The sequence below is a fragment of the Sinohyriopsis cumingii genome, chromosome 9 (genome assembly GCF_028554795.1).
Source record: "Sinohyriopsis cumingii isolate HCF-2022 chromosome 9, ASM2855479v2, whole genome shotgun sequence".
NCBI lineage: Eukaryota > Metazoa > Mollusca > Bivalvia > Unionida > Unionidae > Sinohyriopsis > Sinohyriopsis cumingii.
In genome coordinates, this window is record NC_142969.1 from 96927149 (window position 1) to 96943254 (window position 16106).

At 37.9% G+C, this 16106-nt stretch overlaps 1 protein-coding gene across 1 annotated transcript in view; it reads left to right on the plus strand.

Moving 5' to 3' along the window:
• LOC149792294 (ciliary microtubule associated protein 1A-like) overlaps positions 1-16106 on the plus strand; it is a 38237-nt gene that overhangs the window by 13015 nt on the left and 9116 nt on the right. The window contains exon 3 of the mRNA XM_089970857.1: positions 2158-2324. Within this exon, the coding sequence (XP_089826983.1) occupies positions 2158-2324 (167 nt within the window). The remainder of the gene's footprint in view (positions 1-2157; positions 2325-16106) is intronic.

The window sequence follows — 16106 nt, forward strand, 5'->3', positions numbered from 1 at the left end:
ATACACTACAAGAAACAAAGTAATTAAATTCATGCATATTCCAAACTAGACACGCAGGCGCAGATTCATAAGTGCACAACAACATTATTAATGCGCACATAACTCCATCCATATACATTTGAACTTAGTCACGCTCTTTCGATAGAAAATGGCATTTTGGTTCATATTGTGAATGAATGCGCATTGCAACAACTTTTCCATTTAGTCTGGAACGAATAGATTTTAGTATTTTTGGCGATTCTGCTAAATTTCTTGTTAATGACTGGATTTATCTGTGTCAGTTCTACGTCTGGTTTCAGCAGCGAGGGAGCAGCGTGTTGACATCAGCAAGTGTGTTTCTGTTCTGTCATTGAATGTTTGAAACCATAATGTGGGGAAAAATATGAAGTCTTTCAGTTGCAATTATCAAAAAGACGGTACGGAATATAATGCTTATTTCATTTTGAGTGCAGTAAGGAGGATGTAATTGCACTTGAAATATAGTCGAAATTACAGTATTATTTCGAAATGTGTAATCAAGCTTGAGACATGGCTCATGTGATTTGGATTTGCAGAACCAAGTACATCTTGAGGAATTCAGGATGCAAAACTGTAAGTATATTTTTTTCTATTCTTATTACCAGCTAAAGGAGACAGTTTATCTCTTGTCATTTGCATGTTATTTGTAGAGACCCAGCAATTTTATGACCTGTCTGGTGTCTGTCGCTTGCATAAATCCGAAACATTGTCTCAAAAATTAACATAGTATGTGGCAAAGCCGTTGGTATGTGTCAGTCCACGAAATATCTGCTTTAGTTTATTCAGAAACAAATTTAATCAACCACAACGTAAAGCGTCTACTGCGCGAGTTTACATGGTTTGTTCACAAAGTAGTTTCTAATATACTATTGGGTGCACGTGTCGTGCACGTGATTGCAATATGAAATGCACGTGAGTGCAATATTGTAAAATATTGCACGATTCTGACAATGTAACGTTAACGGAGAACAAAAATGAGCATATAATAAACTGTTATATATTGCTGCATACGGAAATTCCAATCAAAAATATATTAAAATGTCAGTACTGTTAATATGGTAAATAACTCAACAGGTATAGAAAGAAGCACTTATTGTAGAGTTCATACAGGGAGTATTCATTATCTGCATATTACATTGAAGTGACCTTTAGTTAACTATTAAGGAGAAAAAGAATTATAAATTTATTTTTTTAAGGTATCAACACGTTCTAGGATATAATTACTATACTAACTTGAAAAACATCCGAGTGGTGTCATTTTTCATGTGTTTTATAATTCAGTTTGTTTCATAATATACTCTTTCCTGAGAAATACATTGATCGTATTTTTATGATTATTTTGTTATGTACGTTCTTAATTTCACATTCAGCCACACACGTCACCGACATTTATGTAAACAAAGAAGAATTTTAGGTGCTTTTATAAAGGGAAAGAATGTATACAACATCAATTCATTGGGATCTATTTCATAATAATAGAGTTTGGACTGGATTGTTACAATTTTATTCTTTATTTATTCATTCACGTTGCACAGTTAAATTTTTTTATCAGTATTAGCGTTTATTAAATTGTGAAACTTAAATAGCTCTTCTGTTTTGTGATTAAAATCCTAAGTTGATATCAAGTCAAAGCTTGTTTGGTGCTTAAGGAAAGCTAGGGACGTTATAACATTCAGTTCAATGCCATATCTTGGTAAACTTTATACTGAGACCTATTGGTATTCAGTACAATGACAGAGATGGGGAAACACTATACTCAGAGCTATTGGTATTCGATACAGTGACACTAAAATTGTACATGTGTTGTACATTTGACCTCATTTAAATACATATACCCCTGCTATGTTCATCTCACTCCATGTACATGACAAAATGCTGCAGGTATTCAGGTGACAACAGTTGTTAAAAGAAAATCATTTTTTAAAGATTAGTGGTTAAGTTAGCTTCTTGGAGACTTACAATTTGCCTTGTTGAAATTGATTGCCTTCTCTTATTTTTGAGATTAGCAAATAGATTTCTTTGCAAATTTACAAACGCAAACAGGGTTAATCTCAGTTGATACTCGGCCTACAATTTGCCCCTGAAGCATAAAAGTAATAGACTTCTAAATCTCTTCTTTATGTTTTTCTTTCTTCATAGCCCCTAATAGCTATTCACTCCCAAATATGGTCGGCAAAACAATTCAAAGTAATAAGAGACAAGCACCATGCTATTCTCTGACAGGGAGTTCCTGGCGACACTGGCGATACTGGGTTAATCTGGCAGGAAGGCCATACTTTGGTACTGTCATTGCGGACTATACCCGGGTAACTATAACTGAAAAATTAATTGCTTTTTATGCCTCTGTATTTTTACTCATGTATACATATGTATGCATATAGCAAAAGCTTCTTGTTCGGCTTGAAATTTATTGGAATAAATGATTATAAAGCAGGGTCTATTCTGGAGATAGAAATAATATAGGGGAGATATGATGTAAACAAAGGTAGGACTGCATACTTATATTTGCACTTAATGAAGTATCGACTGTGCTATATATATATATATATATATATATATATATATATATATATATATATATATATATATATATATAGTTCTCTTTATAAACATTAGTGTTTTCAGATCGTTGGAAATTATAAATTATAGTAGTATGTGAAAATGCCGGTCCGAGCACGAAGCACGATGTTTCATCATAATAAGTTCATTTTGACAGCAGTGTAACCGTGCTTTCAAAACATCCCCGTGTGCTCGGAACGGCCACCCGACCCCACAAAATCGTTGATTACCGCTTTGGATGCCCTAATTTTGTTTATACGCTCGAGGTGTGTATTAATTCCAAAAGTTGATCTCGGGTGATGCAGCACGTGCTGTGTTTTATAATGAGATCCTTATCGTAGGTCATGTGCAGTGTTTTTGATCTAATAATTCTTTCTGTTGCTGTGCCGTGAGTCAAGCCCCATCAGGCCCTGCACTATAACCTTGGTATGAGTTAAATCAACATAACTATCGATGTTTAAGAGGTAAGTGTTAATGATGGCATCCTGGAGATCCTTTCGGTTTTCGATGATGACATGGGTGATATACATAGTCTCGGACATATTATATCGTTATGATTGTGATAATTTTTATAACTTTTTAAAGTAAGCACTGGTCATGCATGATACACGGTGCCTTCGAATGAGATCTAAATCGTATCTGATTTTAACAATGCCGTGCTTGGATAAATTATTTTGCTTTGTCTTGGTGTCAACAAAATTTGCTTACGCGCTATCCTGATCGCTTTTTGTTAAAGTGAATTCTAAAGAAATATCCACGTTATTTCTGAACACGATGAATATCGCTTCGTCGAGCGTCGCAGTATTTTGCATTATGACGTAGGTGATATAAGTGTCCTCCGGCATTTTTTATTTTTATCATTACTATTAAAATAATAATAATGGATTTGCATTAACAGCTGAACGAATTCATGTCGAAGTATCACCCAAAACAAATCAAAAAACTCCCGAATGGTATGATCTGATGACGACAACGATCGCAGCGTCTGATTTAGCAACAGTAATAGAATGGTGTCCTTTTTTATATCTTATATCGATTCGGTCCTGTGTAAAAATATTATCCTCTAAAACTATTTCTGCGTCATTGCCCTTCTTGTGCTGGTCTTTATTTGAACCAGCACTCTGCAAATATATAAAAAAATATCGATTCGATCGTGGACAAATATTATCCTCTAAAACAATATCTGCGACATTGCCTTGCTTGTGGGGGTTTGTATTTGAACAAGCACTCCGAAAATACACGGAAATTATGTTTTACAGTAAAAATCATAGGATACGAAACTTGCATCTATGATATTCCTGGCTTTAGGTACTCGCCCGATGGTTACATCGTCGTGAAAGATGATTGTTTTTATTAGAATTTAAATCCTTTTGTCTGACGCGCAGGAACCATGCCCCAACACTATTATCTGCAATTGCTGTCCGGTCTCCTGGATCGCCTCCCAGGTACTCCCAAGTATTATTACTCAATGCAGTTTTCCGCAAATGCTCTTTTAGCCAGCTTGATTTTTCACCGCATTACGATCAGCCCTTCCACAACCGTGTTTTTGGTTGTTACAAGGATTTTATTTTTTGGAAAGTATGATGATCGAGTGGATTACGGTAAAGCAGACGAAAGAAAGTTATTGTTTTCGCTAAACCAAAAATTAGAATCCGATGTGATTTTATATACCAAAGAATTTGAAACTCCAAAATATGACGATTTACAAATGATATGCCCCGAGAAAAACACCACAGCTTACATATGCTTTAAGCTGATGGCGCTGCAAAAATATTACTTGGACCGTAACGAAAATTATCGTCGTATAATTGATTTCGCCGTTTCGAGGGCTCACGAAAAAAAATGGGGGCAATTAAACAACTAGAATGAAAATGCTTATAAATAGCAATGGTAAACTGGCTTATACGCACCGTCTTTGACCAATATGAAGCGACCGAACAAAAAGACGTTTGTCATGTGCGAACGAAAAAATGTATTAGCATTAGGGATTACCAATACTGGTTATTCCCTTATTTGCGTGTCCGGTGAGGGAATCCAACGTGCGACTGTTATAAGGACCATTTTGTATTCGAGGCTCATCAAGGAACCATTGCGGCCTTTTTATGTGGTAGATCATCTTAATGGAAACAAACTGGATAACCGCATTAAAAATTTAGTGAGGCAACGTGAAAATGTTCGTCGTGGACGGGGCCCGGAAGAAATTTTTGTCCTGCTCGCCATGTGATCATCACTAACACCGAATCTAATGATGAAATTGAATTTTCATTCATAAAAACAAGGTCTAATGTTCATAACATTAACCCAAAAGCGTTATCAGGTCTGCACTGTCAAAATATCTAAACGTGAGACTTTCTTTCCGTTGGGCTTAATCCACAGAAAATTTCTTGTAGGATTTCTCAATGCATGCCACGGATATTGGCTATTTTTTGCTTCTAATTTAGGCTCTAGCCTTTTTAACATCATTTGCATGACCAATCCACATCCTAATCAACTTAGCAAGAAAGGATTGGCTGTACCCCCAGTGGATACAGCACCGGCTGTCATGATGGCAAGCGGAACTACTGATAGCACCTGTAATCCTGGCGGTAATATCATTAAGCGCGGTGGTAAGGGCGGTACTAAGACTCCAATTCATTCCTGCCTTCCTGTGAAAGATTTTCGTCGATGTGATTAAAATCTAACACGGTCTTCATATTTTACATTACCATTGTATATTTTCGAAAATGATATAGGACAGCATCGGAATTTGATTTAGTTCGGTAATGTAGTTGCTGAGATTTAAATTTCTGTCCTCGATGATTCTCCTTCGGTCTGGGTCTGGTATAGTTTTCCCGGATTTTATACACCTCCGAGAGTAGGTGCGTATATCCGACCGTCCGCACTTGTACGTCCAACTATTCTAAATAACCCACAGCCGCTGCACTTTTTCTGGATGCACTGGTTTGGCTAACGTTTGTAACACTAGAATGTAATAAGCTTCAGCGATTTTTTGCGCTGCTGCTTCGTCACCCCCACCAGAACCATATGTTTTATCACTAGCGTCATCATCTCCATAATCGTGTCCGCATCTCTTATTCTAATCCGACCTGATGAAAAAATGATCAATCACGTAATTTTTTATTACTGTGGAAATATTTTCATTTGACGACCTTATCCATGCAATTATGATCATTTTTATGCATCTTTGACCTCTCTTCGGGCGAATTTGCGTCCTCGGATGTATGCGGTCTTGACGATGGCGTCCACAACATCCGGATGGATCTCCTGCATGATAATTTGAATAATTAGTTCGATATTTTTAGCAAGCCGATTCTCGCTCGTTAAAAACATTAAATAGGGCAAAATATTTATCGATGGTCTCTCGTAATTGTTGATGCCGCATTTTTCTCACAGAAACTAACGATATGGATTGGGCATCCTCGTGAAATTCGGAATGAGCTCTGTTCAACGATATTTTAACAAATTTCGCACGTGGTTAATAGTACCATATACTCCACTGGTTGTTTTTAACATGTGTTTATCGTTCCTGACGATACATGTCGTCAAATAACAACTGGTAAAATTCGATAGTGATCTTGATGATTTCAGCCATATATATTATACTAGGTCAAAATCTACCAATAACTCAATGGGCTTGAAAGTTCGGCTGTCAGCACAGCGAGTATAAAAGCGATGTATTTAATCTCTGAAATCGGCACAGGAACGTTTATAACGCATGTCGGAGCTACTGTCCAAAATAATTCCGTTTAATCTCCACGTGAGAATTCACCGTGAGTTGCTACGACCTCACACCTGAAATTTCCAGATGGAGACGGACAAGGGGACTTGGATCTCTATACAAAAATTAGAGATATTGGCTGTAACTCATTTATTTCCGCTAGTCGATCCGACCAAATGATGCGCAAAGACGAAATAAGCCCTATTAGAAGCTAAGTATTCGGATTATGCAGCTGAAAATCCGAAGCAATTGCCTGTGTTACCGGCCAGTATGGGGCTGTGACTGTTGTTTTTGACGCGGAGCTTGTGAGCGAATTGTTTTGGACTGATGTGGTTCTGATCGAAGAACTTGACCAAACCTCCCAGCAAAAATTTTCGTGTTTGACAGCACTAAGACTGACTGCGCTAATGTAACTAAAATTTGCGATTAACTTTAGCTGTCACGTAACAAACATTGCAACAGCATTTATTTTGACGCAATCATATCATGACGTGCCAAAATACATCTGTAGAAACAAAGGCTGTTTTGTACTTTTTTTTCGAATTAGATAATAATTGTGATATCAACTCAGACTGATGTGTAATTACCTAGAAAGATTTTAAAGATCGTTATAACGCGGCCACCTAGGGTTCTAAACATTATTTGAGGACGTTTTGTAGTAATGCTGAAACTATCCCTGAAAATACCGGAAAGGTTTTGATGAAATTAACATTTCTAGCATTCAAAAATGCAGTGTGTAAAACGCACCAAACCTAAAACATGCCATTCTCCCCAAAGGATTTTTTAAACAAAAAATCTATCGCTGTCATTAAAAAATCATGTTATTTGAAAAAATTAAATCCAAACGTCAGCGTGATGAAGAAAATTTGTAGATCAACGTGCAGCCTTGCGCCAGCATGTGTTGGAAGATCAAATAACACTGTCGTATCGTCGAGGGACATTATATTTTCTATTGTTTTATGAAATTGTTTGGTCCTTATTTACCGATTGATTGTTTTTCAACCGATTAGATCCTGATACAGCACTTGGTATTGCTCATGCCTAAAGAAAAACATTTGGGTTTAGTAAATGATTCAAAATTTCCATGATTTCGTCATCGATTTCTACGCCTACAGTACCGACTTGTTAAAAGCGATCAGCACGTTTAACCGTGACATGATTCAGCCGAAGTTTGTTAGTAGCGGAAATCTCCGCGGATCAAAGATCCTTCACAGATTTGGTATCCATGATGGATACCGGATCCAAGTTTGGTGCCACTTGTCACACGTGTTCGGTAACAAACCAAACGTCAAGGACATGAACTGGTGTGTATAACATTACGGATATCGCCGCGTAAATTTTCCCGTTGATGACCGCCAGAGGCCATAACGTGGTAGATATCAAACTCGAGCCAAATTACTCGACGCTGCGTACCAGGCTTACCCTGAGTAGATACCTTGTGAGATTTTGATTTACCACGCTTGATCGGGTCTATGCTTGGTTTTCGTACAAATGGAATACTTCTGACCCGTCTGCACGAAGAGAAACTTCCGAATAACATTACCGATGTCAACAGTTTGCTCATTACCTGTTCGATTGCTAAAGGATCTTTATCTTCAGATGGTGCTGCTTCGAACGTGATTTATTCGACGGCTGTTAATATGCCTCCTGGGTCGTTGATGCTAATCTTTCTCAGTCCTTTTATATATTATCCTTTCATTAACACGTATGCGGTTTCTGAACTTACGGCATAGTTTACAGACCAATCGGGAAATGCTATGGATAACAACAAAGATAGTATCACCCACTATTTGTCTGAGAAGGAAACATTAATGTCTTTTAAATATGTTAACATGTATGGGTATAAAATGAAGCGAAGACTCATTACACACCGTAATATCATCTGCATAATTTTATCTACATTATTTTCCAAGGTCCAGTTGGTGTTGACAGCATTTGCGGCTAAAGTCGCACCGATCTCTCTCAAAATTTCAGAGGCTGGGGCGACATATTCAGCTAGTGTGGCAGGGACAGTTGTAGGCCAAGGCAACGTGAGTAAGATTATGGGGAAACCCGGTTCACAACTTGCGAGTGTACATAGTACACTAAAGCAAGAAGCCGAATACGCCCGACCAAAAAACTGAGGGGAAACCTTCGGCAGAATCCGAACAGATTTTATCAGATTTTGAGTAGAGTGTGAGGGTGCATCAGTGACACCGACACTTTCAGTCGACAGTCTCATGTCCGGATACGGTTTAAAAAGAATATGGTGATTTAGCAGAAATCACTGGTGATTGCCGCTGATTTCTGTGAAACCTTGGATGATTTTGCATCGTTATATCCCATTTTTTATTCCGATATCTGTAATCACCCCCAGCATCCCAGCTATCATCCAGCCCATATCGAAATCCGATGAAAAGCAGCTCTTTCAGCGGATTAGACGTGTTACACCTTATTAATCTCTGACCGCTTCATGATATAAGACGTGCTTGGCGGAAAAATGAATGTGGTAGTGTGGAAATGCTGTCCAAAAACATCTCAGTCGTACTGTATAAAACGATGCCAAGGCGAAAAAAATCTTCGCAACGGCGCAAGCGTTAATGTGTTAATGCAAGAGAGGATAACACCGTTACCACAGATGGTGTTGCCTGCGGAAATGCAAGCCTTTCTGGCCGATCCAATAGCGGTGTTGCCCGTGAGGGCACTGGTATTGCTTCAGCGATAAGTCCTTTCATTAGGACTTTAGGACATAAACTTTTATCCGTACTTTTGCCCATCAGTGTAGCCGTAGCGTCGAGAGCAGACTCTCGTGGTAATGGCATGACCATTACGGCAACGGAGTTTCTCGCAGAATAAGAATGATCATCACCTCGCCTACAGGTTATCATAACAAACATACAAATAAACCCTAAAAATATTAGTATTAGATGGAAATAGCGATGGTATTTCCAGTAATGCCGTACGTTCCTGTAGTCTTAACTTTGTCAGTGTCGCAAAAGAATGATATTGCGTCAGCAGCACAGTGTGAAAAAGCGGTTATTGACTAAACTAGATGCGGCTCTGGTAGCCTCTGCCCCTAACGGTCCTGATAAACTCATGCCCACTATACGCCAGATGACCTCGTTAACCAAAACAGCTGTGGCTAAAAAAGGAATCATTCTCCGATTATCTTCAGCACAGTTATCTAAACAATGGAGTTTAATCGGACAGTTATTGGCCAGCATTGCTGAGTCGTTACTGTCTGGACTTTTAGGTTTGTTCTCGGTGGAAGATGACTCCAACTTCCTGGAACGGTAAAAGGCCGTGATAGTTGTATTTCCCTGAATCATCAGACAAAAACCAGAAGAAAGGGGTGGGGGTGGGTTTGACGTTACCGTGGTCGCGGTAAAATCCTCTCTAATGCTGATATTGAAAAAAGTTAGCTTCTACAATAAAAAAATTCCGAGGTGTTTTTTCTTAAGATTAACTCCTAGATAAAATCTATGTCGTCGAAAGTTGCGTCATCAACATTCATCAATATTATGATGGAAATTAGACTTATTGGGTTGCTGTAGCAAACGATCCTGCACCAAAAGACGAAGAATACTTTGATTCGTTTGGTTTATCCCCTGTGGACGATATGATCCGATATTTGGCAACAGTTGCATCAAAATGAGCTGTGTACAGTTGGCTTCAGATTTAGGACGTTGACAGCACGTGCTGTTTTTATTGCATTGGTTATATTCAAGAGAAGTACAGCGAAAAACCTATAGTGGAAAGAGTTTTGCCGCTTCCGAAGCGATATTAAATTTAATATCAACATCACGGTACATACAAAATGTTGTCAAACAACAGTTCTTGGTGTTTAAGGTGCACGGCGAGAACGTGAAATATGGAGGAGGTGGAGGTAACAAAAAAAACGTAAAATATTTAGGTCTCAGTGTGTTGTTTGTGGTGCGAAGAAATCTTGGGTTGTGTCTATATTTATGTAATTAATATAAATCATGCATGCTCATTGTAATCTAAACGGGCTGGATACCAGCAACAACGATATCAGGATAGAACGAAACGTGTGTGTAGGAGGTTCTGTAAAATGCAGAGGACTTAAAATCGGGGTAGGTGGGGGTGCTATTGAGATTCACAAAATCATCGGCAAACGTCCTAGACCTAAAGGAAGCTGGACGTTACCCGGGTATAATTACACCGAGCCGTGGAATCCTCTCGATGAACAACTAGATGCAAATGATCAAGACAAGAGCCTTATCACGGCTTGGACGCTATTGCTGTGCGACACACTATTGTTACCGGGATCATCCAGACAATAAGGCCGGATGCGATAAAAGTATGTTAAACGAATTACTGGATTTAAAACCCAAAAGTTTTAGAGAGCGAGTCGACCGCACGTTTGTACGGGGGAGAATAGCCGCTAAACATAACTCAGTGTAGGCGCCAGTGATCCAAAGGAGCACCGAGCGCCCACTGTAAATCCTAGTGCACAGTTTGCTGGGGAGCTGCACAAGCCCGTGCGAAACATTTTCCCAGGCTAAAAGTTATCACTGCTGAGGTAGATAATATTTGGTCGGCGGATTTAGACGACATGACAGATTACAGTGTTTATGACGATAAGATAAAGTACTTTCTTACTATTATCAATGTGTTAATCAAGTACGTTTGGATAAATCTTTTACAAAATAAAAAGTGTCTCTATCGTAAAAGCATTAGACTGCATCATGAGTGACAGAAATAACCGAAACCAGTAAAAATGTGGGTAGATCACAGAGTCAACGGACAATAAAGTATTTTTGAAAAATTATACACCCCCAACTGCACCGAAGAAGTATTTGGGGTAGATAAACTTCAGAAAACATTACCCATAACATATACGCTCAAAGATACGGTAGGAGAGCCTGTCGAAGGTTTTTCTTTTTTTACGAGCAAGAATTGCAAAAAACTGACCAGGAAATTTCCGAATGGAAAATGTGTCGACTAAAGGAACAACAAAATCTTGTCAAATAGTTTGGTTATCCCGACAAATTTATCTCCTGGATCACGATGTCGGTGTTAGCACCTTTCACGCTTGCATCTTAGGCAATAACGCCGGAGGGGTTTGCACCTTCTACACACTAAATTCATGAGATGCAAGCGTCTTGGAAATGATTTTATCGCAAGTACTGAAACGTTTTTCCCCGATACGGCGGAATTTGGCAGTTGAGTCGGGTACCCCAATCATGTCAAAATAGGTTTAAACACGTAATCGAATTTAATAAATGTCATACCCTCGGAAGTTGTATGCATGTAATTTGGTTGAGCGGGAGACAAAACTGCTCTCGTTGTGGCGCATTCAAAGTGAAACGTTTGAGTTTATTTCGGATATGATGAGCAGTGTAAACCGGGACATGACTTCTATGTTCCCAACAGGCAGCGGGCTCAGGCTCATCATAAAAACTCATCTCGGGGGTGTAATTTAAACCCTTATTTGATAACACCATGATCTCATCAAAATATTTTAGCATATCTTCGTCGACAGACTCTGGCACCAATTTCACAACCGGAAAGCTATGAGGATAAAAATTTGCCGCTTTCATTATTTATATAGTAGTTAATTTATTTAATTGATGCACAACTAATTAAGTCAAACCAGTACTGTATAAGCAATGTAGTTCAGACAGCGATTCAAGGTTTTTCTGGCTTCGATACGAGTTTATACGTTTTGTTTTAAGATCATATTCCGATTGAATGATATCGCTGTAATGTCGGAAATAAGTATATGAAGAATTTTAGCTGCTGAGTTGGAGGAACATCGCAGCATTAAATTTAACGTGATCGTGCAGGTGCTCTTTAGGAAATTGAAGATGACGAAGTCTAATTTTGTTACACGGTAACGAGCTCATTTTAAATCGGCAGATGTTGATATGAAATCTCTCGATGAAAATTAGCTGAGGATATCGGGAAAATCCAGCGGAACGGATCCGGGTGTATTATGGGGGTGTCACAGGATTCCTCGCTAATACGGCCAAGTATAATCTGCTCAAAGTCGCTCATGGTTGCCATAACCTATCGTAACGGCGAGCCAAAGTTTTATTAACGTCTAAAATAATGACATCAATGTTTCAGGTGGTCGGCATTATCCGCACTTTATCCCACAGCGAGTAATCCGTATCGGTTTAATCATTATGAAACATATCAAAAGAAGCTCGATTTTACAGGAATCAAGTTTTCCGTACAAATCAATGACATTTTAAAATCTGAAACAAAAATTCGCTTCGGAATTAATTTATTAGGGCATAATGGCAGCATTTACCCTCTCTGGTTGGTTGGCGGGGATTACGATAGTTGTATCGACCTCTAATACGTTCAGTGATGACAAGGACGGTCATTGTTGCTGGATTTAAAAACAAATCACAGATTACTGCACAAACAAACCAGTAAAAGCGAGCGTAAAAGTTATGATTGCAAAAAGTGTTTGACCTGGTTTAGAAAAAAGGACCTTCAAAATCATGGCCGAGATTTTGTTCATGATATGGTGATGAAACTCCCCAAGGAGAAAAATATAAAAAAAATGTTTTAAAAATTGCACTGCCAAATGAGGATTCCTTTTGTAGTTTATGCGGATTTCGAAGCACTGATCATGTCAGATTCTCATCAGGACAGTATCTCTGAACATTCGTACACGATCGCATATCAAGTACACGTGCCTTGTAGTTTTGCATACAAAATCATGAGCTTCAACAAAAATTATAATTCCAAGGTGAAACTATATCGGGGCCTGATTGCGTTGAGAAGTTGGTGCGGGATTTATTGGCGGAAGTAGATAAAATAGACACTATCTTACCGAAACTATCTTATCAAATGATGTTTACCAAGCAGGACAAGATCGATTTTGATAACACCGTGGATTGTTCGATCTGCGGACATTATTAGACCTGGATCGAGTTCAGGATCATTGTCATTACATATGCAGATACCGGGGAGCTTAGTAATGCGTGTAATTTACATTTTCTTTTAATAAAAAAAAACATGTCATGTGTTCCTGTGATGATGCACAATTTGCGCGGATACGATTCGCTCCTGATCGTGAAATCTTTTGGCAAATTTAAAAAAAATTAAATGCATCCCCAACAACATGGAAAAGTACATGTCATTCTCGTTAAGCATATTAAGATTTATGGATAGTTTTCAGTTCATGGTGGCGGCGTTGGACGATGTCATTAAAACACAAAACAGTTTAGGCATACCAAAGAAACATATGGGGATCATATCGAGTATGTTACGCATAAGGGGGTTTAATGGTAGGAATTTACGAGATATTGGAGCAAATTCGTGGAAAATTCGTTACCGCCTAAAGACGCATTTAATAGTGCTCTTACAAATTAAAGCATTACCGAGGCGGATTACGCACATGCGTTAAAAATGTGGGATGTGTTTGAGATGACCAATATTGGAGGATATCATGATTTGTATTTGATGGACGTGCTAGTGCTCGCTGATGTTTTCAAAAATTTCAGGGATATGTGTCTAAATTATTATGGTATAGATCCTTGCTGCTATTATTCCTCATCAGGGTTATCGTGGGATGACGCTCCAAAAGTCAGCGGGACCACGTTAGATTTGTTTACAGAAGTTGAAATGTTCAATTTTGTCGAAAATGGAATTCGAGGAGGGATCAGCGTTATTACCACAGATATTCGGTAGCCAGCAACAAATTTTTACCCGATTACGATCCTAACGAGGAATCCAAATATATCATTTACTTTTTTTCTCATAACCTTTATGACTGGTCAATGTCATAGCCGATGCCAGTTAGAAATTTCTTGTGGACGAGTCCAGAAAAATGTACTTATGCTCAACAGCGATAATGACACAGGATATTTCCTTAAAGTCGATTTATTTTATCCTCAGAAACTCCACAAGCAGCATAATGATTACCCACTAGTGACGGAAAGTTTAGTGGTGGCTAAGGATATGATGAGCCGTCATAAGCTCCAACTAAAACCGCATTAGAATGGGGCTGAAAAGTGCCTTAGTTAGTACTTAATCTAATGAGAAAAGAATCAGTACTAGATTCATTACTAAAATCTCAGGCATGGCATCAGATTTGGGGTCGAATTGGTGAGGATTCATCGTGTTCTCAAATTTGATCAGCGAAAATGGTTAGAAACTTATATCAGTTTTAACACTTCAAAACGGACGTTTGCCACGAACGATTTTGAGAAAGATTTTTTTTAAACTGATGAAAAACCATGGTAATTGTTCACAAAACGAGTGAACTGGTTAATGATGTCGTATAGAGAAATAAATTAGTAGCTGATCCCATGTCAGCACGAAAATCTTTAACAAAAATTTAGTGACGATCCAAAGGAAGAAAATCGAGCTGGTGAAGAGCAAACCCTTTTGCTGCGGTTTTACGGTTTTAGATTTATCCAAAATGCTCATGTATGGTTTTCATTACGGGCACATCAAATCGCGATACGACAACAATGCTAAATTGTTGTTTACGGACACGGACAGTTTATGTTACAAGATTTAAACCGAGGATGTGTACTATATGTTTTTGGACAAACATTTATTCGATTTTTCGGATTATCATAAAACGATTCCAACACAAAGGTTATTGGAAAATTTAAGGATGAGAATAACTCAGTGCCAATAGATGAATTTGTCCGATTACGGAGTAAAACGTATTCAGTCAAATTAGCAGAAGGCGATGTCAAAAACGAGCCAAAGGAACAATAAAAATATCGTCAAGAAATCTCTGACGCACGATCAGTACTTGGGGGTGTAAAGAGGAACAAAAATGTTTTCTCAAATGAATACGATCAGATTGAATTGTCCTAACTTATTTATATACTCGCTCATTAAAGTGGGATTGTCATGTTAAGATGACAAACGACAGGATGGCATTACCACTTTGGCATATGGCCATACAGATATTAGAGAAGATGATAAAAATCATTCGCTTAATGATCTCGGATTGATGTAAACAAATTTAAGGGACTAAAGCGGTAGTCAGCGATTTTGAGGGATTCGCCGGTCCGAGCACAAGGGGTGTTATGACGGGCGGTTACCATACTGTCAAAATAAACCTAGTATGATGAATTATAATGATTTGTGCTCGGACCGGCATTTTTAGAAACTGTATTTCCTAAGAAATTGTCCAAAGCCACTGTGTCAACCTATCATCCTTTATATTTGCTTTGTATGTTACCTAAACATTTTATTTATAGAAATGTGAATATAAGTATTTACCTGAATATATTGTGTATATTTCTCATAATTAGTCAGGTTTTTCTCTTGTTGTTTCAACAGCACATCAGTTGACAGACAATATAAATATAATTTATTTTCACAAGACCAAGACAAAAGGTTTGGATTTTCTTCTTTGATATTGTGTTGTCTTTTTTGTTGTTACATATGTAATAAATATTTTTTTCCAATTTTAGGTCACCTTTTTCCCATTTTATATTTGTGCAAGGTATATTTGTACCATTTTTGCAAAAGTGCAAAACGTGTATCTTCTGAAGAATATATATATATATATATATATATATATATATATATATATATATATATATATATATATATATATATATATCGAATCAAAATAAATGTCAGACTAAATCAAACAGTTTAATAAATTGTACTATAGGATCGTAGATAAGTTTTGTTGGAATCAGTTCCTAAAATGTTTTCCAGTAATATTATTAGTGTAGATTTTTTTTATAGGTCTGCTGAGGATAAAAATAAATCTCTCTGATGAATGTTGCAACTCGGAAGGAAATTTGAAAAATGTATTACCCACTCCTTGAGGCCAGTGGATGTAATCTGACCATTTACAGTCCTTGAGGCCAGTGCA